The sequence below is a fragment of the Oncorhynchus mykiss genome, chromosome 17, assembly GCF_057628025.1.
Source record: "Oncorhynchus mykiss isolate SJ-2025 chromosome 17, ASM5762802v1, whole genome shotgun sequence".
Lineage (NCBI taxonomy): Eukaryota > Metazoa > Chordata > Actinopteri > Salmoniformes > Salmonidae > Oncorhynchus > Oncorhynchus mykiss.
The window spans coordinates 66,768,109-66,793,851 of NC_143038.1; the positions used below are offsets into that span (position 1 = coordinate 66,768,109).

The 25,743-nt window shown below is 45.4% G+C and overlaps 1 protein-coding gene across 1 annotated transcript; it reads right to left on the reverse strand.

The window, feature by feature from the left end:
* Positions 1 to 359: 359 nt before the first annotated feature.
* Positions 360 to 25,296, reverse strand: LOC110494728 (SAM pointed domain-containing Ets transcription factor-like). The gene is made up of 6 exons (XM_021570047.3): positions 24,861 to 25,296; positions 7,759 to 8,224; positions 3,560 to 3,757; positions 1,838 to 1,885; positions 1,497 to 1,631; positions 360 to 1,298 (listed from the first exon to the last, which is right to left on the reverse strand). Exons 2-6 carry the CDS (start codon positions 8,210 to 8,212, stop codon positions 1,120 to 1,122), a joined length of 1,014 nt encoding a protein of 337 aa, XP_021425722.2. The 5' UTR covers positions 8,213 to 8,224; positions 24,861 to 25,296; the 3' UTR covers positions 360 to 1,119.
* Positions 25,297 to 25,743: the final 447 nt, after the last annotated feature.

Below are 25,743 nucleotides of genomic sequence, written 5' to 3' on the forward strand. Positions count from 1 at the left end.
ACCCAAAACACAGAAGTAAATCAACAACAGAATGGCTTCAACAGAAGAAAATGCGCCTGGAGTGGCCCAGTCAGAGTCCTGACCTCATCCCGATTTAAAATGCTGTGGCATGACCTCGAGAACGGTTCACACCAGACATCTTAAGAATATTGTTGAACTGAAACAGTTTTGGAATGGTCCAACATATCTCCTGACCGTTGTGCAGGTCTGATCCGCAACTACAGAAAATATTTGGTTGAGTTTATTGCTGCCAAAGGAGGGTCAACCAGTTATTAAATGCAAGGGTTCACATACTTTTTACACCCTCAATGTGAATGTGTACATGTTGTGTTCAATAAAGACATGAAAACGTATAATTGTTTGTTGTTTGTGTGTAGACTATGTTTGTCTAATTTTATGACCAATTTATTCAGAAATCCAGGTAATTCCAAAGGGTTCACATACTTTTTCTTGCCACTGTAAGTTAATGGAGCATGCATATAGGAGAGGGTCGGATGACTGTGGTGGCTGTATGAGTTTGCTGTCAAGGAGTTGTTGATGCACTCCCATTCAGGTTCAGTGAACTGCTCTAATTCTCTATTGTAAATGCCTTTCGGGAGAATTCCGAAGTGTGCCATGTGATGAGTAAAAAAAGAGGGAGCTGTTTGTTCCTCTGGATAACAGCCAGAACTAAATGCTACTGAAGCAAAACTTCTAAATAAATTCCCAGACGAATGACGGGGACCAGATCTGATAAATTAACAAACAACAAACTGTTCTTCATTCTACAGTGTTGTTTTAAGATACTGATTATTGGTTAAATTACACAATAGGAAAACAAGGACAGGCAGATCATGCAGATTAAAAAGGCAGTTCAAATGTCAGGGGGGGGGGGGGGGGGGCAGTCCAGAAAGATCACTTAACATTTTTGTCTCAAATTTCTTCTCTGCGTTAAAAAAATAAAATCTTCATTTGCCAGCTTTGGCAGCTGACACTTCCGTACTGGCAAAGGGTATGTGTACTGACAGGGATTAGCCAGTGCATGTGTTTTACCCCTTTTCAGCTTGGTTGTGTAATGTTCAAGACCAAGGTGTGATCGTGTGGTCCTTTCTTTGTAGGCCTTTGTCCTCCTCCTTCCCCTTATACTGGGTGGACAAACTGGTAGACCAGTCTCTGGGAGACGTCAGGCTTACGGATGATGCCCTTCTTGTAATACTGCCGTATGGAGCGGCTCAGCTTGTCATAGTTCATCGCTGGTCGGTTCTTCCTCCGTCCCCAGAGTCTTGCCACATGAGCAGAGTCCTCGATTTTGAAAATACCTGGCATACAGCAGAGTGGGATTAGATATGGAATACATTGTCACTCCATTCAATTGTCAGTTTCCGTCTTTTTGATGAAATTAGTAAATTATAATAAACATTAGAAGAGAGAAAAGGATGGATTATTGCAGAGTTGAAAATACTTCTGAACTTATCCCATCCCAGTTCTTGGCGGGTCACACAGCCTGCCTGGCTCACCTTTCTCCTTGTTGAGCCAGCGGATGCAGCGTCCGTAGTTGTGGGGCTTGAGGAGCAGCTCTCTGAGGAACTGCCACAGGTGGATGGGCTGGCCTGAGCACGACGAGTCTGCCTCCAACCACAGCTCTTCTCCACCTGCACAGAGGGGGGAGGGATGAGCACACACACACACACACATATTTGCCAACAAGACTGCACTATACATGACCCTCTGCTCTTCTACCTAGGAGCTATGAACACAACTGTCACTACTCCTTCCCAAGGGCCAACAACACTCTGGTCCTGGAGAAACGAGATTCATGTCACTTTCTGTCCTAACAAAGCTAATAGGCTAAACCTACCTGTGATTTTGCTGTCTCCAACTGAACACCTCTCTTTCATCCAGGCAGCTGTGGGGAGAGAAAGAAGGGGATACGAAAAGAGAGAGATGAATTGTTGCATTGTTTGAACAGAATAATACAAGCTTCACTATAGAAAACAGTAGCACAATATGTGCAGACTGTCTACGCTAGTCATACAGCTACAGTATTATAACACAGCTGACTGTCTGCACCAGTCATACAGCTACAGTATTATAACACAGCTGACTGTCTGCGCCAGTCATACAGCTACAGTATTATAACACAGCTGACTGTCTGCGCCAGTCATACAGCTACAGTATTATAACACAGCTGAATGTCTATGCCAGTCATACAGCCACAGTATTATAACACAGCTGAATGTCTACGCCAGTCATACAGCCATAGTATTATAACACAGCTGACTGTCTACGCCAGTCATACAGCTATAGTATTATAACACAGCTGACTGTCTACGCCAGTCATACAGCCACAGTATTATAACACAGCTGACTGTCTACGCCAGTCATACAGCTACAGTATTATAACACAGCTGACTGTCTGCGCTAGTCATACAGCCACAGTATTATAACACAGCTGAATGTCTACGCCAGTCATACAGCTACAATATTATAATACAGTTGAATGTCTGCGCTAGTCATACAGCCACTGAATTATAACACAGCTGACTGTCTACGCCAGTCATACAGCCACTGTATTATAACACAGCTGACTGTCTGCGCTAGTCATACAGCCACAGTATTATAACACAGCTGACTGTCTACGCTAGTCATACAGCCACAGTATTATAACACAGCTGAATGTCTATGACAGTCATACAGCTACACAGAGGAAAAAATATAAACGTAACATGGAACAATGTCAAAGATTTTACTGAGTTCCAGTTCATGTAAGGAAATAGGTAAATCAAAATGAATTAATTAGGCCCTATTCTATGGACTGGGAATACAGATATGCATCTGTTGGTCACAGATACCCTTTAAAAAATAGGGGTGTGGATCAGAAAACCACACCATTTGCGTTATACAGTGCTACACATTTCCTTCGCATAGAGTTGATAAGGCTGTTGATTGTGGCCTGTGGAATGTTGTCCCAGTCCTCTTCAATGGCTGTGCGAAGTGGCTGGATATTGGCGTAAATTAGAACACGCTGTCGTACACATCGATTCAGAGCATCCAAACGTGCTAAATGTGTGACATGTCTGGTGAGTATGCAGGCCGTGGAAGAACTGGGACATTTACAGCTTCCAGGAATTGCGTACAGATCCTTGCGACATGGGGCTGTGCATTATCATGTTGAAACATGAGGTGATGGGGGTGGATGAAAATGGCCTCAGGATCTCGTAACAGTATCTCTGTGCATTCAAATTAGCATTAATATAATGGGCAGCCATATGCCATACCATAACCCCACCACCACCATGGGGCACTCTATTTGCAATGTTGACAGCAAACTGCTCGCCCACACAACGCCATACACAATGTCTGCAATCTGCCTGGTACACACTTCTCCAGCGTGCAAGCGGCCATCGAAGGTGAGCATTTTCCCATTAAAGTCGGTTGCTCCATGAACTGCAGAGCCTGGTGAGGACGACGAGTACGCAGGTAAGCTTCCCTCATGAAATATGGGACCAACACTTTACATGTTGCATGTATTATAGCATACCTGACTGTCCACACCAGTCATACAGTTATTATAACACACCTGACTTCCAGATGTCCAGGTGGGCGTGCAGAGTGTCTCCGCACTGAGGGACCCTCTGCCTGAAGTCATCTTCACTCATGGCACACAGGTCTTTCCCAGTCTGCTCCTGGAAGGTCTTTCCAGCCTGAGGCAGTCTGTACAGATGCTCTGTCCACAGCAACCACTTCTGAACGTTCCCCGAGCTCCACTCCATGGGGTCTGGGGATAACAGATAAAAACAATAAAAATACAACTTTTGGGGGGGTTAGTCCCCTATACATCTATAGAAACTATTAGCTAGCAGTACTATTAACTAGCAGTAACATTTACGATAACTGTCAACTGCATGTCTGTTGACCTTCAATAGGGAAGGATCTTTTCAGGGTTAAAAAAAAACGTATGTGTGTGTGTGTGTGTGTGTGTGTGTGTGTGTGTGTGTGTGTGTGTGTGTGTGTGTGTGCGTGTGCGTGTGCGTGTGTGTGTGTGTGAGATCAAAGATCAAGTGACACTGTGGTATAGGGACCACACACACATCTAGCATCTCTACTGTGTTCATCGTTGTTTTGGTAACCCTCTTTAACTACCCTGAATAGATCCCTCCCTATATGTATCTATGTATGTATGCAGACATATACAAACACAAATGCTGTCAGTCAGAGGCCTATCACTGTCTTCATCTCAAGCAGTTTATTTGACTAGTATTTTCTCTGTGAGGTTCACTCTGGGTAAACTCTAATCACAGGCATGAGCTGGGGAGAATGGTGGTTTGCATAAGATACTGTACTGTTCTGTTGTGTATTCTACAATCGTTTTCATCATTTGAAACGCACCATGACACCACATTTTTGATACAACAGCAGCAGCAGCAGGACGAGGGGCTCTGAAATGTCAGGGTGTGACTGACTGAAGTCATCTTACAGTACACACACAGTACTGTATTCCTTCAACCTGCTGTTTGCTTTGCCAGTTGAACAGACCTCACCCAAGTACTGTGTACACGGCTGGCAGGCGAGCAACAACGTCATTCCCATAAAGTCCTGTTGGGTATGTGTTAAATGCATGCAAAGGTTGGGATTATACAGATCCTGGAGCAGACAAACATGACTTGCGTCAGAGAGATATCATTCTTCATCGAGCTGTCATCCAGCCATTATCATCTAGCAGCAGGAGTATCTTTTGTCTCCGGGAGACTTGTCTGCTCTGAATCAATACATCAATACCTCTGTCAATACCTGGACAGTAATGAATGAATACGCTAGAATGATCGGCCACGGTGTTCTTAATGCTATTAGATAATAAGAAGAATCTACCGCACACCCACAGCTGATTAGTGAAGGTGCTGAATCTACCGCACACCCACAGCTGATTAGTGAAGGTGCTGAATCTACCGCACACCCACAGCTGATTAGTGAAGGTGCTGAATCTACCGCACACCCACAGCTGATTAGTGAAGGTGCTGAATCTACCGCACACCCACAGCTGATTAGTGAAGGTGCTGAATCTACCGCACACCCACAGCTGATTAGTGAAGGTTCTGAATCTACCGCACACCCACAGCTGATTAGTGAAGGTGCTGAATCTACCGCACACCCACAGCTGATTAGTGAAGGTGCTGAATCTACCGCACACCCACAGCTGATTAGTGAAGGTGCTGAATCTACCGCACACCCACAGCTGAATAGTGAAGGTGCTGAATCTACCGCACACCCACAGCTGATTAGTGAAGGTGCTGAATCTACCGCACACCCACAGCTGATTAGTGAAGGTGCTGAATCTACCGCACACCCACAGCTGATTAGTGAAGGTGCTGGAGGCAAAAGGCAAAACTGGAGAAACCGGAAAAAGTCTCTGCACATTTCAAGTCAGATGCACATTATATGCTATTTTGTTAGTTATGTCGCATTGTTTGTAACTTATTTTGTACATAATGTTGCTGCTACGGTCTTTATGCCTCGTTATTGATATTTTCTTGTGTAACTTTTCATTTAATATTTTTTTTTGACTTTAGTTTATTTAGTAAATATTTTCTTAACTCAATTTCTTGAACTGCATTGTTCGTTAAAAGGGCTTGTAGTAAGTAAGCATTTCACCTGTTGTATTTGGAGCATGTGACAAATAAAATTTGATTCGATTTGTCATTTGATTTCTTTAATTATGGCTGAGCTTTCAGTCAGTCGACCTTCCTTTAATGCTCTTGAAAAGGAGACAGGATCATGTAGCGATGGCACCATAGAATAACAAGTAGGAGAAAGTGCATGGACTATGGTTTGTGGCCCACATCAAATATGAAATGCACAGAATGCTGATGTAACTACTAGAGGTCGACCGATTATGATTTTTCAAAGCTGATACCGATACGATTATTGGAGGACCAAAAAAAAAGCAGATTCCGGATTAATCGGCCAATTTTTAAAATGTATTTGTAATAATGACAATTGCAACAATACTGAATGAGCAATTATTTTAACTTAATATAATACATCAATAAAATCAATTTTGCCTCAAATAAATAATGAAACATATTACATTTAGTTTAAATAATGCAAAAACAAAGTGTTGGAGAAGAAAGTAAAAGTGCAATATGTGCCATGTTAGAAAGCTAACATTTAAGTTCTTTGCTCAGAACATATGAAAGCTGGTAGTTCCTTTTAACATGAGTCTTCAATATTCCCAGGTAAGAAGTTTTAGGTTGTAGTTATTAAGGGATTATAGGACTATGTCTCTCTATACCATTTGTATCTCATATACCTTTGGATGTTCTTATAGGCACTTTAGTATTGCCAGTGTAACAGTATAGCTTCCGTACCTCTCCTCGCTCCTACCTGGGCGCGAAGCAGGAACACAAAGACAACAGCCACCCTCGAAGCAGCGTTACCCATGCAGAGCAAGGGGAACAACTACTCCAAGTCTCAGAGCGAGTGACACTTGAAACGCTATTAGCGCGCACCCCGCTAACTAGCTAGCCATTTCACATCACATTGTTGCATCAGCCTAATCTCGGGAGTTGATAGGCTTGAAGTCATAAACAGCAGAGCTGCTAGCAAAATGCACAAAAGTGCTGTTTGAATGAATGCTTAATAGCCTGCTGGTGCCTACCATCGCTCAGTCAGACTGCTCTATCAAATCATAGACTTAATTATAATATAATAACACACAGAAATACGAGCCTTAGGTCATTAATATGGTCAAACTCGGAAACTATAATTTCGAAAACAAAACGTTTATTATTTCAGTGAAATACAGAATCGTTCCGTATTTTATCTAACGGGTGGCATCCATCAGTCTAAATATTTCTGTTACATTGCGCAACCTTCAATGTTATGTCATAATTGCGTAAAATTCTGGCAAATTAGTTCGCAATGAGCCAGGCGACCCAAACTGTTGCATATACCCTGACTCTGCGTGCAATGAACGCAAGAGAAGTGACACAATTTCACCTGGTTATATTGCCTGATAACATGGATTTCTTTTAGCTAAATATGCAGGTTTAAAAATATATACTTCTGTGTATTGATTTTAAGAAAGGCATTGGTGTTTATGGTTAGGTACACGTTGGAGCAACGACAGTCCTTTTTCACGAATGCGCACCGCATCGATTATATGCAACGCAGGACACTCTAGATAAACTAGTAATATCATCACCCATGTGTAGTTATAACTAGTGATTATGATTGATTATGTTTAATGTTAGCTAGCAACTTACCTTGGCTTCTTACTGCATTCCTGTAACAGACGGGCTCCTCGTGAGGCAGGTGGTTAGAGCGTTGGACTAGTTAACCGTAAGGTTGCAAGATTGAATCCCTGAGCTGACAAGGTAAAAATCTGTCGTTCTGCCCCTGAACAAGGCAGTTAACCCACCATTCCTAGTCCGTCATTGAAAATAAGAATGTGTTCTTAGCTGACTTGCCGAGTTAAATACAGATTAAATAAAGGTGAAAAAAATAAATAATATTAATACAGAAATAAAAAAATCTGTAAAATCGGCGTCCAAAATTACCGATTTCCGATTGTTATGAAAACTTGAAATCGGCCCTAATTAATCAGCCATTCCGATTAATCGGTCGACCCCGATTAATCGGTCGACAACCATCAATTAATTGTACATTGGACATGGAATGAGTATCCACCACAGAACATAGCTTCAAACAGAAATATCCATAAACTCTAATAATAATATTTCTAGAATGAGAGTGGCAGCTTACTACAGTACCAGTACCTACCTGGGGTGATGTTGAGCAGCTTGCAGGCCGTCTCGATGTCCTTCAGAACCTCTCCGACCACCATGCTCTGGACCTGCTCCAGGGATCGCTCCTCCTCCTGGCCCTCTAGCCCCGGGGAGAGCCCCAGGGCCTGGCTGTCGATGACGGGGCACTGCTCTGGCTCCTCTCCGTGCGCCATCCTGGGTACAGGGACAGGCACGGCGCAGGCCAGACCCGGGGAGGCCTCGGACACCTTCACCAGCCAGGTGGAGTCCTCGGTAAAGAGCATGTCAAAGCAGGACAGGTAGAGGCCTGGAAACCCACAATGCTCCAGAGCCTCCATGCAGGGCTTGGTGTCCTCCATCTCCCAGGCAGCCCCGGCCCTGTGTCCCATGTTTCTCTCGGACAGACCTAGGCAGGGCGGTAACAATGAGCTGCTGCCCTCTGATGATAGACTCTCCCCCGGACTCGACATGGCTGCTGCCTCCTGGAATGGAAATATAGTTTACAATAGTCATTCATATTTATAGGTCAAAGGTCAAAGTAGTCCATCAGTATTTCATATTTGATATGTTTATATACTGTAGGTGATTGGCCACATTCGTAAAGTTTAGATAATGAAATAATAAATAACAACAGTTTGTCATCAAATGGTGTTTGATCCTGCAACACCATTTCAGCCATTTCAGTGTGCTATGCGGATAATTCTCTGACACTTTCACATAGTCTACTTGTTGACCCAAAGTAAACAAGTGTTTCTTTATTTAAGTGGGAATGAGCAATAGCACGCACTAGCTCTCTTATTTCATATTCAAATCAGTTCAATGTCGGACAGGAAAACGTAAAAGACTCTTTCACTGAAAACTATGTAAAGAAGATGTTGCCAGTGACCTAAACGAGCTTCCTGATAGCCAAATTGTAATAACGTTTTGGAATTATTGAAATGATTGAAATTCCAAAACAAGGTATTATGAACATATCATTTTATGCAGTAGGTGTTACTCCTGCAGTAAATCAAAATCACAGTACCTTCGAGAAACTATCCGTGCCCAAAGCTCCGGCTGCTAAACATGCATCAGTTACAAAACTGTAAGAAAGTCCATCAGAGGGACTGTGGGTGTGAGTCCTCCAGGGGATTGTGGGCGTGAGTCCTCCAGGGGATTGTGGGTGTGAGTCCTCCAGGGGATTGTGGGTGTGAGTCCTCCAGGGGATTGTGGGTGTGAGTCCTCAAGGGGATTGTGGGTGTGAGTCGTCCAGGGGATTGTGGGTGTGAGTCCTCCAGGGGATTGTAGGTGTGAGTCCTCCAGGGGATTGTGGGTGTTAACCCTCAAGGGGATTGCGGGTGTTAGTCCTCCAGGGGATTGTGGGTGTGAGTCCTCCAGGGGATTGTGGGTGTGAGTCCTCCAGGGGATTGTGGGTGTGAGTCCTCAAGGGGATTGTGGGTGTTAGCCCTCAAGGGGATTGTGGGTGTTAGTCCTCCAGGGGATTGTGGTTGTGCGTCCTCCAGGGGATTGTGGGTATGAGTCCTCCAGGGGATTGTGGGTGTGAGTCCTCCAGGGGATTGTGAGTGTGAGTCCTACAGGGGATTGTGGGTGTGAGTCCTCAAGGGGATTGAGGGTGTGAGTCCTCCAGGGGATTGTGGGTGTGAGTCCTCCAGGGGATTGTGGGTGTGAGTCCTCCAGGGGATTGTAGGTGTGAGTCCTCCAGGGGATTGTAGGTGTGAGTCCTCCAGGGGATTGTAGGTGTGAGTCCATCAGGGGATTGTGGGTGTGAGTCCTCCAGATGGACTGCGGGGCAGGTGTGACTCCAGAGCACCCTTGTGTCAATTCACTCTGTTTACCTACATGTTGGTTTCAGTAGTTTTCCCTGCCTCATGTAAAATGTCCCAGAGGTATTTCTCAACACGTGACCTGAACAGGAAAAACCTTTGGAACATTTTCTTCACAGGTGCATTTCTACTGGCTTTAAATTTCCATCCTAAGTCAACATCAAGAGGATGCCAGTGTAATCACAGGATGACCTCACTATGGTTAAGTGTACCTGGCTACCTGCTGCCACAGGTTGTAGAAGGGAAGGAGCATAGGTGTCATACAGACAGGGTTATCAGTAGTTGTGCTATTATGTTAAAAGATGCTTGCTCTCACATAGCACATGCTCAAAGAGTGACATGCTTTGTTTGTCCAAAGAGACTGTGAGCCAAGGTATTAATAAAACCGCTATAACACTACCGTGCCACACCCAGCAACAGCCACCGAAGCCATCAATAAGGACAATAGATTTAAGTTGATCCATTTTTCCACTTGTTATATTGTTGTTTTATCAAAGAAACGAAGAAACTTGTTATAGAATATCCCTGGGGTGGGAAAAAGGCTTGTTTAGCTTTACCCAATAATCCTTGCAGGAACAAACTTGACCGACCTACAACAACTCTGTATCAGTCCCAGAGCTGTAACCACCCTAAAGGAAATGAAGTTATCCTCCCCAAAATAGTTCTACTCTCTCCTCTTTCTCTCTCTATTTCTCTATTCTCTGTGTCTCCAACCCCCAGTATACCCCCTCCCCCATTCCTCCTTTTATCTCCCAATGTCCCGCTAAGGGTCTAGGGATAACCCACTGAGTTTTCCCTTCATCAGGGGTCAGATTAAAAAAGCGCCAGGCAGTGTCCCGGCTAGCCTGCTGTGTGTCCACTCTCCTCTGTAACAGCTTGCGCTAAGCCCATTAGCCTGGCAAATGTAGCCATGTTAGCTTTTTCCAAAAGGAGAAGGGACGGGAGAAAGAGGCGCAAACATGCTCCCCAGGGGAAGGATTAAGGGCCTGCCTGATCTCTAAATGAGTTTGGTCAAGACGGTGATATTCATTTCAGGAGAATTAGGATCTGCTCCATTTGCTGGACAGGTCAGACACACAGTCAGAGGGACTATTGATGTGAAGGCAGCCATCATCCCTGGTAACCATCCAGTGCAGGCCTTAGACACACAGTCAGACGGACTATTGATGTGAAGGCAGCCATCATCCCTGGTAACCATTCAGGGCAGGCCTTAGACACACAGTCAGAGGGACTATAGCCGTGAAGGCAGCCATCATCCCTGGTAACCATTCAGGGCAGGCCTTAGACACACAGTCAGAGGGACTATATCCGTGGAAGCAGCCATCATCCCTGGTAACCATTCAGGGCAGGCCTTAGACACACAGTCAGAGGGACTATATCCGTGAAGGCAGCCATCATCCCTGGTAACCATTCAGGGCAGGCCTTAGACACACAGTCAGAGGGACTATATCCGTGAAGGCAGCCATCATCCCTGGTAACCATTCAGGGCAGGCCTTAGACACACAGTCAGAGGGACTATATCCGTGAAGGCAGCCATCATCCCTGGTAACCATTCAGGGCAGGCCTTAGACACACAGTCAGAGGGACTATATCCGTGGAGGCAGCCATCATCCCTGGTAACCATTCAGGGCAGGCCTTAGACACACAGTCAGAGGGACTATATCCGTGAAGGCAGCCATCATCCCTGGTAACCATTCAGGGCAGGCCTTAGACACACAGTCAGAGGGACTATAGCTGTGAAGGCAGCCATCATCCCTGGTAACCATTCAGGGCAGGCCTTAGACACACAGTCAGAGGGACTATAGCCGTGAAGGCAGCCATCATCCCTGGTAACCATTCAGGGCAGGCCTTAGACACACAGTCAGAGGGACTATATCCGTGGAAGCAGCCATCATCCCTGGTAACCATTCAGGGCAGGCCTTAGACACACAGTCAGAGGGACTATAGCCGTGAAGGCAGCCATCATCCCTGGTAACCATTCAGGGCAGGCCTTAGACACACAGTCAGAGGGACTATATCCGTGAAGGCAGCCATCATCCCTGGTAACCATTCAGGGCAGGCCTTAGACACACAGTCAGAGGGACTATATCCGTGGAAGCAGCCATCATCCCTGGTAACCATTCAGGGCAGGCCTTAGACACACAGTCAGAGGGACTATAGCCGTGAAGGCAGCCATCCTCCCTGGTAACCATTCAGGGCAGGCCTTAGACACACAGTCAGAGGGACTATAGCCGTGAAGGCAGCCATCATCCCTGGTAACCATTCAGGGCAGGCCTTAGACACACAGTCAGAGGGACTATAGCCGTGAAGGCAGCCATCATCCCTGGTAACTAAATTCATTCCTCTTTCTTTTCTTTCTTGGCTTACTCTGCATCTCAGCTTGATGTTCAGCTAGAGTCTCTGTGGTTCCTAACCAGCTTTACTATGACAGGTCCTCTATGGAGACATGAAGTATGTAGGATGGGTGGTCAGGTTAAGTAACACTTATTGTTTTGGGTCCTATCCCTATGAGAAGCTCATTAAGGCAAAACTTTCTTTCCATTTCAATATTAGGATGCTAGTGACTAGTGACTTTCTCAGGAACAGGAGTCAAATACCCTGACTGCTTGGTCTTTTACAAGACTGTTGTATCTGGTTTAAAATTATTATTTGAGACAAAAGTTGGCATAAGTACTAGATATAGGGAAATGCAACAGTCACCACATTTCCCTTGTTAAGTCCTCTCCCTGTGCTCCTCCAAAGGGCTCCCCTGTTTGATTTTGGGGTTAAAGAAGTACATACAGTCAGGCATGTTTGCTGTGTGTGTAAATGTGTACGGTTTAAAGAGAAATCTGGAGCCACAGGGATTCGTTGTCATTGTTTCTCACGGGAAACTTGGAACGGACGAATGAAAGAACAGGTCCGAGACGAAAGAAAAGAAAAGATAATGATTGCGCTCTACGGCAGGCTCCTACCGCAACAAGAGAATGCTGGGAAGCTACATATACCCAGCAGTCTGCTGTTCCCAGGAAATAGTCTTTTCTGAGAGAAATATAACCTAATACAGCCATTTGACTCTCCTTACACCATGTCATAATGTTTTATTTAACCTTTATTTAACCAGGAACTCCAATTGAGGTCAGAGGAAATCTTTAACACACTGATAACCAGGTGTTTTATATGAGGTCTGTTCAAAAAGTAAAGACCCAAGAAGCTTGTGTCAATAATGAAGAGATATTGAAAACACATGTGCAGAGAAATGTGCAGAGAAAAGTACAATGAATGGGACTCATTTTAAATATTCGTGGTGAGAGTTCATAATAGATCAATGTGTCATTATTAAGATCAGTCATTCAGTAACAATTGAAATCTTTATAACAATGACACAATCATGTTCTGTCCCCTAGCTCTCTTCCCATCTGAGGGCATATACCTCACACTATTAAACTTCAAATGGGGAAGTCTTGGAATGAGTAAAATATCTCTATACCTCTGGCCCTTCTTTGGACATTGTGTTAACTAACCTCCAGACGGGCTTCAATGCCATACAACTCTCCTTCTGTGGCCTCCAACTGCTCTTACATGCAAGTAAAACAAAATGCATGCTAATCAACCGATCGCTGCCCGCACCTGCCCGCCAGTCCAGCATCACTACTCTGAATGGTTCTGACTTAGAATATGTGGACAACTAGAAATACCTAGGGGTCTGGTTAGACTGTAAACTCTCCTTCCAGACACACATTAAGCATCTCCAATCCAAAATTAAATCTAGAATTGGCTTCCTATTTCGCAAACAAAGCATCCTTCACTCATGCTGCCAAACATTCCCTCGTAAAACTGACAATCCTACCGATCCTCGACTTTGGCGATGTAATTTACAAAATAGCCTCCAACACTGTACTCAACAAATTGGATGCAGTCTATCACAGTGCCATCCGTTTTGTCACCAAAGCCCCATATACTACCCACCACTGCGACCTGTACCCTCTCGTTGGCTGGCCCTCGCTTCATACTCGCCGCCAAACCCACTGGCTCCAGGTCATCTACAAGTCTCTGCTAGGTAAAGCCCCGCCTTATCTCAGCTCACTGGTCACCATAGCAGCACCCACCCGTAGCACATGCTCCAGCAGGTCACCCCCAAAGCCAAATCTTCCTTTGGCCGCCTTTCCTTCCAGTTCTCTGCTGCCAATGACTGGAACGAACTGCAAAAATCACTGAAGCTGGAGACTCATATCTCCCTCACTAGCCTTAAGCACCAGCTGTCAGAGCAGCTCACAGATCAGCTCACACTGCACATGTACATAGCTCATCTGTAAATTGCCCATCCAACTACCTCATCCCCATACTGTATTTATTTATTTTGCTCCTTTGCACCCCAGTATCTATATTTACACATTCATCTTCTGCACATTCTACCATTCCAGTGTTTAATTGCTATATTGTAATTACTTCGCCACCATGGCCTATTTATTGCCTTTACCTCCCTTATCCTACCTCATTTGCAAATCAAATCAAAGTTTATTTGACACGTCCACCGAATACAACAGGTGTAGACCTTACAGTGAAATGCTTACTTACAGGCTCTAGCCAATAGTACAAAAAAATTAACAATAGGTAGGTAAAGAAATAAAACAACAGTAAAAAGACAGGCTGTATACAGTAGCGAGGCTATAAAAGTAGCAAGGCTACATACAGACACCGGTTAGTCAGGCTGATTGAGGTAGTATGTACATGTAGATATGGTTAATGTGACTATGAATATTTGAAGAACAGAGAGTAGCAGAAGCGTAAAAAGAGGGGTTGGTGGGTGGCGGGACACAATGCAGATAGCCCGGTTAGCCAATGTGCGGGAGCACTGGTTGGTCGGCCCAATTGCAGTAGTATGTACATGAATGTATAGTTAAAGTGACTAAGCATATATGATAAACAGAGAGTAGCAGCCTGAAAAGAGGGGTTGGGGGGCACACAATGCAAATAGTCCGGGTAGCCATTTGATTACCTGCACACACTGTATATAGACTTTTTCTACTGTACTATTGACTGTATGTTTGTTTATTCCATGTGTAACTCTGTGTTGATGTATGTCGAACTGATTTTCTTTATCTTGGCCAGGTCGCAGTTGTAAATAAGAACTTGTTCTCAACTAGCCTACCTGGTTAAATAAGGGTGAAAAAAAATACAAAATAAAATAATAATAATTAGTCTAGACATTTTTTTGTGGACATAAATATTTTGGGGCATGACCAATAACACAGAAACATACTGTAATTGCAGAAAACAGTAAAAGCTGAAAAAAAGCTGCTTCATAACTTCTTGACTCACTGTCTAATTAATATTAATCAACCATGATGACTGTATCACCCAGGAGCATTCACATATACTGTATATTTGCATGTGAAGCATGAGGAAGCATGTCCCTGGGACACACTTCTGGACATATTTCCTATTGACTACTTTCCAAGGAAGTCTCTTGAGTTATTCCCCTCTTTCTTTATGGACACGTGGAATGACCCCAGAAAAGTAAGCAAGAATCAAGAAGTATTTCATCACCATGTAAAGTATCTCTAATATATTAATTGTGACATAGCCCTACATATCCAGACTGTCATGTACTGTCATGTTGTGTCTTGTCTCTGTCCTTTCCCTTCACCCTGTCTCCCTCTGCTGGTCGTTGTTAGGTTACCTTTTCTCCCCCTCTTTCCCCCAGCTGTGCCTTGTCTCCTCCTAACCACCTCGTCACCCCTTTTCCCACCTGTTCCCTTTTTCCCTCTGATTAGGTCCCTATATCTCTCTCTGTTTCTGCTCCTGTCCTTGTCGGATTCTTGTTTGTTGTGTTTCATGCCTGAGCCAGACTATCGTCATGTTTGCTGTAACCTTGTCCTGTCCTGTCGGAATCTGCCGGTCTATCTGAGCCTACCTATGTTTGGTTATTAAAGAAGCTCTGTTTAAGTTAGTTCGCTTTTGGGTCCTCATTCACTCACCGTAACAGAAGAATCCGACCAAGAATGGACCCAGCGACTTCGGATCCTCTCCACTCAGCCGTCGAGATCCAGGGAGCGATGCTAGGCAGACACGAGCAGGAATTGTCTGCTGCTCGACATGCCGTTGAGACCCTGGCCACCCAAGTCTCCAACCTCACAGAACAGGTTCACCATCTCCGCCTCGATCCACCGGCCACTTCCAGGGCTTTCGAATCTCCGGAGCCCAGAATCAATAACCCGCCGTGTTACTCTGGGGAGCCCACTGAATGCCGCTCGTTCCTCACCCAGTGTGATATTGTGTTTTCTCTCCAGCCCAACACTTACGCCAGGAGCACTGCTCGTGTCGCCTACGTCATATCTCTCCTTACTGGACGGGCTCGTGAGTGGGGCACGGCAATCTGGGAGGCAAGGGCTGAGTGTACTAACCAGTATCAGGACTTTAAGGAGGAGATGATACGGGTTTTTGATCGATCTGTTTTTGGGGAGGAGGCTTCCAGGGCCCTGTCTTCCCTATGTCAAGGCAATCGATCCATAACAGACTACTCTATTGAGTTTCGCACTCTTGCTGCCTCCAGTGGCTGGAACGAGCCGGCTTTGCTCGCTCGTCTTCTGGAGGGTCTCCGCGCAGAGGTAAAGGATGAGATTCTCTCCCGGGAGGTTCCTTCCAGCGTGGATTCCTTGATTGAACTCGCTATTCGCATTGAGCGACGGGTTGATCTTTGTCACCAAGCTCGTGGAAAGGAGCTCGCGTTCTCCGTTGCCCCCCTCTCCGCATCACTACCATCTTCCTCTGCCGGCTCGGGAGCTGAGCCTATGCAGCTGGGAGGTATCTGCATCTCGACTAAGGAGAGGGAACGGAGAATCACCAACCGCCTCTGTCTCTATTGCGGTTCTGCTGGTCATTTTGTCACTTCATGTCCAGTAAAAGCCAGAGCTCATCAGTAAGCGGAGGGCTACTGGTGAGCGCTACTACTCCTGTCTCTCCTTCAAGATCCTGCCCTACCTTGTCGGTCCATCTACGCTGGACCGGTTCGTCAGCTTCCTGCAGTGCCTTAATAGACTCTGGGGCGGAGGGCTGTTTTATGGACGAGACCTGGGCTCGGGAACATGACATTCCTCTCAGACAGTTAAGGGAGTCCACGGCCTTGTTCGCCCTGGATGGTAGTCCTCTCCCCAGGATTCAGCGTGAGACGCTACCTTTAACCCTCACTGTTTCTGGTAATCATAGCGAAACCATTTCTTTTTTGATTTTTCGTTCACCTTTTACACCTGTTGTTTTGGGCCATCCCTGGCTAGTTTGTCATAATCCTTCCATTAATTGGTCTAGTAATTCTATCCTCTCCTGGAACGTCTCTTGTCATGTGAAATGTTTAATGTCTGCTATCCCTCCTGTTTCCTCTGTCTCTTCTTCACAGGAGGAGCCTGGTGATTTGACAGGGGTGCCGGAGGAATATCACGATCTGCGCACGGTGTTCAGTCGGTCCAGGGCCACCTCTCTTCCTCCACACCGGTCGTATGATTGTAGTATTGATCTCCTTCCGGGAACCACTCCCCCCCGGGGTAGACTATACTCTCTGTCGGCTCCCGAACGTAAGGCTCTCGAGGATTATTTGTCTGTAGCTCTTGACGCCGGTACCATAGTCCCCTCCTCCTCTCCCGCCGGAGCGGGGTTTTTTTTTGTCAAGAAGAAGGACGGGTCTCTGCGCCCCTGCATAGATTATCGAGGGCTGAATGACATAACAGTTAAGAATCGTTATCCGCTTCCTCTTATGTCTTCAGCCTTCGAGATCCTGCAGGGAGCCAGGTTTTTCACTAAGTTGGACCTTCGTAACGCTTACCATCTCGTGCGCATCAGGGAGGGGGACGAGTGGAAGACGGCGTTTAACACTCCGTTAGGGCACTTTGAATACCGGGTTCTTCCTTTCGGCCTCGCTAACGCTCCAGCTGTCTTTCAGGCATTAGTCAATGATGTCCTGAGAGACATGCTGAACATCTTTGTTTTCGTTTACCTTGACGATATCCTGATTTTTTCACCGTCACTCCAGATTCATCTTCAGCACGTTCGACGTGTCCTCCAGCGCCTTTTAGAGAATTGTCTTTTTGTGAAGGCTGAGAAGTGCACTTTTCATGCCTCCTCCGTCACATTTCTCGGTTCTGTTATTTCCGCTGAAGGCATTAAGATGGATCCCGCTAAGGTCCAAGCTGTCATTGATTGGCCCGCTCCTAAGTCACGCGTCGAGCTGCAGCGCTTTCTCGGCTTCGCGAACTTCTATCGTCGTTTCATCCGTAATTTCGGTCAGGTGGCAGCTCCTCTCACAGCCCTTACTTCTGTCAAGACGTGCTTTAAGTGGTCCGTTTCCGCCCAGGGAGCTTTTGATCTCCTCAAGAATCGTTTTACATCCGCTCCTATCCTTGTTACACCTGACGTCTCTAGACAGTTCGTTGTCGAGGTTGACGCGTCAGAGGTGGGCGTGGGAGCCATTCTTTCTCAGCGCTCCCTCTCTGACGACAAGGTCCACCCTTGCGCGTATTTTTCTCATCGCCTGTCCCCGTCGGAACGTAACTATGATGTGGGAAACCGCGAACTGCTCGCCATCCGGTTAGCCCTAGGCGAATGGCGACAGTGGTTGGAGGGGGCGACCGTTCCTTTTGTCGTTTGGACTGACCATAGGAACCTTGAGTACATCCGTTCTGCAAAACGACTTAATGCGCGTCAGGCGCGTTGGGCGCTGTTTTTCGCTCGTTTCGAGTTCGTGATTTCTTATCGTCCGGGCTCTAAGAACACCAAGCCTGATGCTTTATCTCGTCTCTTCAGTTCTTCAGTAGCCTCCACTGACCCTGAGGGGATTCTCCCTGAGGGGCGTGTTGTCGGCTTGACTGTCTGGGGAATTGAGAGGCAGGTAAAGCAAGCGCTCACTCACACTCCGTCGCCGCGCGCTTGTCCTAGGAACCTTCTTTTCGTTCCCGTTCCTACTCGTCTGGCCGTTCTTCAGTGGGCTCACTCTGCCAAGTTAGCCGGCCACCCTGGCGTTCGGGGTACGCTTGCTTCCATTCGCCAGCGTTTTTGGTGGCCCACCCGGGAGCATGACACGCGTCGTTTCGTGGCTGCTTGTTCGGTCTGCGCGCAGACTAAGTCCGGTAACTCCCCTCCTGCCGGCCGTCTCAGGCCGCTTCCCATTCCCTCTCGACCGTGGTCTCACATCGCCTTAGATTTTGTCACCGGACTGCCTTCGTCAGCGGGGAAGACTGTTATTCTTACGGTTGTCGATAGGTTCTCTAAGGCGGCTCATTTCATTCCCCTTGCTAAGCTTCCTTCTGCTAAAGAGACGGCACAAATCATCATCGAGAATGTTTTCAGAATTCATGGCCTTCCGTCAGACGTCGTTTCGGACAGAGGTCCGCAATTCACGTCTCAATTTTGGAGGGAGTTTTGCCGTTTGATTGGGGCTTCCGTCAGTCTCTCTTCCGGCTTTCACCCCCAGTCTAACGGTCAAGCAGAACGGGCCAATCAGACTATTGGTCGCATCTTACGCAGTCTTTCTTTTCGCAACCCTGCGTCTTGGTCAGAACAGCTCCCCTGGGCAGAATACGCCCACAACTCGCTTCCCTCGTCTGCAACCGGGCTATCTCCTTTTCAGAGTAGCCTCGGGTACCAGCCTCCGCTGTTCTCATCTCAGTTCGCCGAGTCCAGCGTCCCCTCCGCTCAGGCTTTTGTCCAACGTTGCGAGCGCACCTGGAAGAGGGTCAGGTCTGCACTTTGCCGTTATAGGACGCAGACTGTGAGGGCTGCTAATAAGCGTAGAACTAAGAGTCCTAGATATTGTCGCGGTCAGAGAGTTTGGCTCTCCACTCAGAACCTTCCCCTTAAGACGGCTTCTCGCAAGTTGACCCCGCGGTTCATTGGTCCGTTCCGTATTTCTCGGGTCATTAATCCTGTCGCAGTTCGACTTCTTCTTCCGCGATACCTTCGTCGCGTCCACCCGGTCTTCCATGTCTCCTGTATTAAGCCCGTTCTTCGCGCCCCCGCTCGTCTTCCCCCCCCCCCCCCCCATCCTTGTCGAGGGCGCACCCATCTACAGGGTCCGCAGGATTTTGGACATGCGTCCTCGGGGCCGTGGTCACCAGTACCTCGTTGATTGGGAGGGGTACGGTCCTGAGGAGAGGAGTTGGGTTCCCTCTCGGGACGTGCTGGACCGTGCGCTGATCGAGGATTTCCTCCGTTGCCGCCAGGTTTCCTCCTCGAGTGCGCCAGGAGGCGCTCGGTGAGTGGGGGGGTACTGTCATGTACTGTCATGTTGTGTCTTGTCTCTGTCCTTTCCCTTCACCCTGTCTCCCTCTGCTGGTCGTTGTTAGGTTACCTTTTCTCCCCCTCTTTCCCCCAGCTGTGCCTTGTCTCCTCCTAACCACCTCGTCACCCCTTTTCCCACCTGTTCCCTTTTTCCCTCTGATTAGGTCCCTATATCTCTCTCTGTTTCTGCTCCTGTCCTTGTCGGATTCTTGTTTGTTGTGTTTCATGCCTGAGCCAGACTATCGTCATGTTTGCTGTAACCTTGTCCTGTCCTGTCGGAATCTGCCGGTCTATCTGAGCCTACCTATGTTTGGTTATTAAAGAAGCTCTGTTTAAGTTAGTTCGCTTTTGGGTCCTCATTCACTCACCGTAACACAGACATGTTATGGAAGCCCAGTATCCCCTTACCCTTTCCAGGGTAACAATGCCCTCTGGTATAAATCAATCAATTAACAATAGTGGTTGAATCTACATGACTGGATTTGAATGAGGGATGTTGGTTTTTTATTTCCTTGCTTAGAAGGGATTGGTATGAACTAGAGTGAATGGTTTCTTTCTGTGTCACGCTATTTTGCAGTTCTTGTGACAGGACCATTTCCACCTGCAATGGCACCAGGCCAGGATATTCAGAGAGGGGTGGCTACAGTTACTTTTTTTTATATTTTCTAAATATTTCATTGCTGATTTATTACTCTGAATTGGATGTTTTGAGTGTGGAGAGCTCTTGAGCACCCGCACCCTTTCTATCTCTGAAAATGATGTGGGCGAAATGCACTTTGTTATTTATTTTGAGACGTATTCATGTGCTATGGTGTTATGGGTTGGGTAGCAGCCAAACCAAAACAGCTACTTTTCTGTACAACCTAAAACCATCAGGTGCCTATAATTTTCTGGTCTAATTTTTATTACTGTTGGCATCCTCCAGTATCTCCTATTGGAAAGATACTTTGTACAATATGCCAGATAAATCGGTTTGTGGCCACATTTGTGATTGAATGGAGATTACTATATTGATTGACAAACATCCAAAATACACAGATGGATGCAATAGCACAGATTCTGTAGTATCTTAATGTTGAATAAAATTCAATAAACTAAAATACCAAACTGTGTGGTATGACTCAGGAAATTAGAATATTTACATCTTTATCAGCATAAGAGCTACAAACTGTATGTGTTTGATAGTGTTGGGTCATAGTGAGCTACATTTAGTTAAACTAGTCATTTAACTACATTTTGCTGTAGCTTGGTGGTAGTTTAACTCAAATAAAATCTTGGTAGTGTTTGTCAGTACTTGATATGGTTTTTACCACGTAGCGGTGCAGCGAACTACTGGAACTACACTGTCACAATCGTTGGAATGAATGGACCAAGGCGAAGCGTACGTAGAGTTCCAGGTGTTCATTCGATGAAACTCACAAAAACAATAAAGAGTAACGAAACGTGATGCTAATGGCGTGCTCACAGGCAACTAACCAAAAAACAAGATCCCACAACAAACAGGTGGGAAAAGGCTGCTTAAATATGATCCCCAATCAGAGACAACGATAGACAGCTGCCTCTGATTGGGAACCATACCAGGCCAACATAGAAATAACAAAACTAGGATGCCCACCATAGTCACACCCCGACCTAACTCAAAATAGAGAATAAAGGATCTCTAAGGTCAGGGCGTGACATACACACTACTTTAAAAATAAAATGTGGGTGAAGTAATAATAATTTCCTTTATTTTTTGGTATCAGACCTGCCTATTTCTCACTTGAAACATTGTTTTTGTGTTCAATACACTAAATTACACTTTCTGTTAACATATGACCCAAAGTGATCTGTTCTTGCAATTCAGATTGACATATAATAAGTATTTATTAAGTATTTTGTATGTAGTGACCTACACTGCAACATGCAATAATTTCAATAATTTCAAAGATTTTACTGAGTTACAGTTCATATAAAGAAATCAGTCAACTGAAATACATTCATTAGGCCCCAGATAAGCATCTGTTGGTCACAGATAGCAATTATTTTTTTAAGTAGGGACATGGAATTGAAAACCAGTCAGTATCTGGTGTGACCACCATTTGCCTCATGCAGCGCGACACATCTCCTTCTCATAGAGTTGATCAGGCTGTTGATTGTGGCCTGTGGAATGTTGTCCCACTCCTCTTCAATGGCTGTGCAAAGATGCAAAGGATCCCAAACGTGCTCAGTGGGTGTCTGGTGAGTATGCAGGCCATGGAAGAACTGGGCTATTTTCAGCTTCCAGGAATTGTGTACAGATCCTTCCGATATGTGGCCGTGCATTATCATGCTGAAACATGAGGTGATGGTGGCGGATGAATGGCACGACAATGGGCCTCAGGATCTCGTCATGGCATCTCTGTTCATTCAAATGGTCATCGATAAAATGCAATTGTGTTCGTTGTCCCTAGCTTATGCCTGCCCATACCATAACTCCCCGCCACCATGGTGCACTCTGTTCACAACGTTGACATCAGTGATGTGAACACATTTGTTCACAACATTTTTGAGAAACATGCTTTCTGTGTATACCGTATGGAACATTTCTGGGATCTTCTATTTCAGCTCATGAAACATGGGACCGACACTTTACATGTTGAGTTTATATTTTTGGTCAGTTTTCTTTTTCAAAGTAACTTTAGTCAAATATATTTTTATTAAGGGTAGTTTTAGTGTAGCTAAACTTCTTCCAGTGTGAAGTAATTGGTAGCATGGCAAACTATATTTTTGGAGTAGCTTGCCTGATGGTGCTTGATCTCGCTTCATAAAACATAACCCCATAGACCTTTACCCCATAAGACACAGTGCCTTCATAAAGTGTTCATACCTCTTGACTTATTCCACATTTTCTTGTGCTACAGCCTGACTTCAAAATATATTCTACACACAATACCCCCTAACAACAAAGTGAAAACATGATTTAAGAGGATTTTAAAAAAAAAACGTTTTAGAAGCACCTTTGGCAGTGATTACAGCTGTGAGTTTTTCTGGGTAAGTGTATAAGAGCTTTCAACGGCTGAAATTCGCCCATTATTCTTCTCAAAATTCTTAAAGCTCTGTCAAATTGGTTGTTGATCATTGCTAGACAACCATTTTCAGGTCTTGCCATAGATTTGAAAGTAGATTTAAGTCAAACCTGGCCCCTCAGGGACATTCAATGTCGTCCTGGTAAGCAACTCCAGTGTTTTTGGCCTTGTGTTTTAGGTTATTGTCCTGCTGAAAGGGGAATTCATCTCCCAGTGTCTGTTGGAAAGCAGACAGAACCAAGAATTCCTCGAAAATGCTTGAAAATATGGAGAGTGGTACTCAGTAATGTGTTGCATTGGATTTGGCCCAAACATAGCACTTTGTATTCAGGACAAAATGTTAATTGCTTCGCAACATTTTTTGCAGTATTACAGAATAGTTTTTTTTTCTGTACAGGCTTCCTTCTTTTCACTCTGTCAGTTAGGTTAGTATTGTGGAGTAAATAAAATGTTGTTAATCGATCCTCAGTTTTGTCCTATCACAGCCATTAAACTCTGTAACTGTTTTAGCCTCATGGTGAAAACCCTGAGCAATTTCCTTCCTTAAGTTTTGAAAGGCTGGTTATGGCTCACAACAACACCACCATCCCAGAAACCCTAGACCCACTCCAATTTGCATACCGCCCCAACAGATCCACAGATCACGCAATCTCTATTGCACGCAACACTGCACTTTCCCACCTGGGCAAAATAAACACCTACGTGAGAATGCTGTTCATTGACTACAGCTCAGCATTCAACACCATAGTGCCCTCAAAGCTCATCACTAAGCTAAGGACCCTGGGACTATACACCTCCCTCTACAACTGGATCCTGGACTTCCTGACGGGCCGTCCCCAAGTGGTAAGGGTAGACAACAACACATCTGCTACGCTAATCCTCAACTCGGGGGCCCCTTTGGGGTACGTGCTTAGTCCCCTCCTGTACTCCCCATTCACCCAAGACTGCGTGGTCAAGCACGACTCCAACACCATCATTAAGTTTGCCTACGACACAACGGTTGTAGACCTGTTCACCAACAATAGCGGGACAGCCTATAGGACAGTCACCTTGAAGTGTGGTTCCAGGACAACAACCTCTCCCTCAACATGATCAAGATAAAGGAGATGATCGTGTACTACAGGAAAAGGAGGGCCGAGCATGGCCCCATTCTCATCGACAGGGCTATAGTGGAGCAGGTTGAGTGAATTGTTTTTTTTTTACATTTAGTTTTCTTAAAACTCCATTGTTGGTTAAGGGCTTATAAGTATTTCACGGTAAGGTATACCTGTTGTATTCGGCACGTGTGACAAAGAAAATGTGAAGGACGCCCCTATCTTTGTAGTGACTGGGTGTATTGATACACCATCAAAAGTGCAATTAATAACTTCACCATGCTCAAAGGGATATTTAATGTCTGCTTTATTGTATTTGACCCAATAACCAATAGGTGCAGGAAATTCGAAAACCTCCCTGGTTTTTGTGGTTGAATCTGTGTTTGATTTCACTTACAGACAATCGTATGTGTGGGTTACAGAGATGAGGTAGTCATTCAAAATCATGTTAAACACCACTATTTCACACAGAGTGAGTCCATGTATCTTATTATGTGACTTGTTCAGAAAATGTTTACTACTGAACTTATTTAGGCTTGCCATAACAAATGGGTTGAAGTCTTATTGACTCAAAACATTTCAGCTTTTCATTTACATTTAAAAAAAAATTGGACATAAATCCACTTTGACCTTATGTATTTAGACCAGTGACAAAATACAATTATTTTTTTATCCATTTTAAATTCAGGCTGTAACACAACAAATGTGGAAAAAAGTAAAGGAGTGTGAATACTTTCTGAAGGCACGGTAACTGCAAAGTCATTTTCTTTCTGAAAACATAAAATAAGACCAACACAGAGTGAACAGCACCTGATAAATTTGCCATAAGAACCCTGGAGCCAGTTCTGTTTCTTTTTTCTTACACACAGACCCCACAGAATGCCGACTTCCTGTCCAACTCCTTACCTGGGCCAAGGTGTGCTGGTCTCTGGGTGGTCTCTGGCAAGGATGAGACTATTGCTGAGTGTAGACAGGACAGGACAGCAACAGATGTAATGTAGACTAGTGGTGATGATGACGTCTGGTCCAGTTAGCCCAGACTCCTCTTCTATTAGCCTGCAGATGTCTGGTGTTTTCTGATGGGCCAGGAGAGGCACCAGGCAGGAAGGCAAGCAGGTACCAGGTAGGGCAGGCAGGCAGGCCTCTATGTCACCCAGAAGACTGATGAAGAATCGTCTGCATTGGGACCTGAGGGCTGAGGCTGTCTCCTAGACTCTACTAGATCACTCAAAAGACTTGAAAGGTGCAGCCTAAAAGCTCACCAAGGCTAACTTATGCTATTGGTGACACTATACCTACTGTGGGTGTGACAGAGGGAGAGCAAGAGCGTGTGAAGGAATTTCAGTTCCATTGGCTGCAGGTCATATTTATACTAGGGCAGCCTTGTTACCTATGCACACAGTGTGTGTGTGTGTGTGTGTGTGTGTGTGTGTGTGTGTGTGTGTGTGTGTGTGTGTGTGTGTGTGTGTGTGTGTGTGTGTGTGTGTGTGTGTGTGTGTGTGTGTGTGTGTGTGTGTGTGTGTGTGTGTGTGTGAGCTGACCCCTGTCAGAGGGCCTTGTTGCCACCCCAGCCCACTCCTCCCAAACTAATGCCTAAGCCCCTTCAGAACTCTGTTAGTACAACAGCGTCTGATCTTAGTTCAAAGTAAATGGGGGTCTGAGTGTCCATGACAACTTCTCATTTAATCTGGTAGATTCTGCAAAGGTAAACTGAAAAATCATTGGGAAATAGACAGTAGGTTGCTTTGTAAATTGTACTTGAAAAGACAGTTGTTTTGACATTTAAAAA

Excerpts from the sequence above, each read along its gene's own strand:
- LOC110494728 (XM_021570047.3), bottom strand. The coding sequence starts at position 8,212 with ATGTCGAGTCCGGGGGAGAGTCTATCATCAGAGGGCAGCAGCTCATTG. Across the intron at positions 3,758-7,758 it reads GCTGCTCAACATCACCCCAG|ACCCCATGGAGTGGAGCTCG; the intron begins GTAGGTACTGGT and ends TGTTATCCCCAG. Across the intron at positions 1,632-1,837 it reads TGGAGACAGCAAAATCACAG|GTGGAGAAGAGCTGTGGTTG; the intron begins GTAGGTTTAGCC and ends CCCTCTGTGCAG.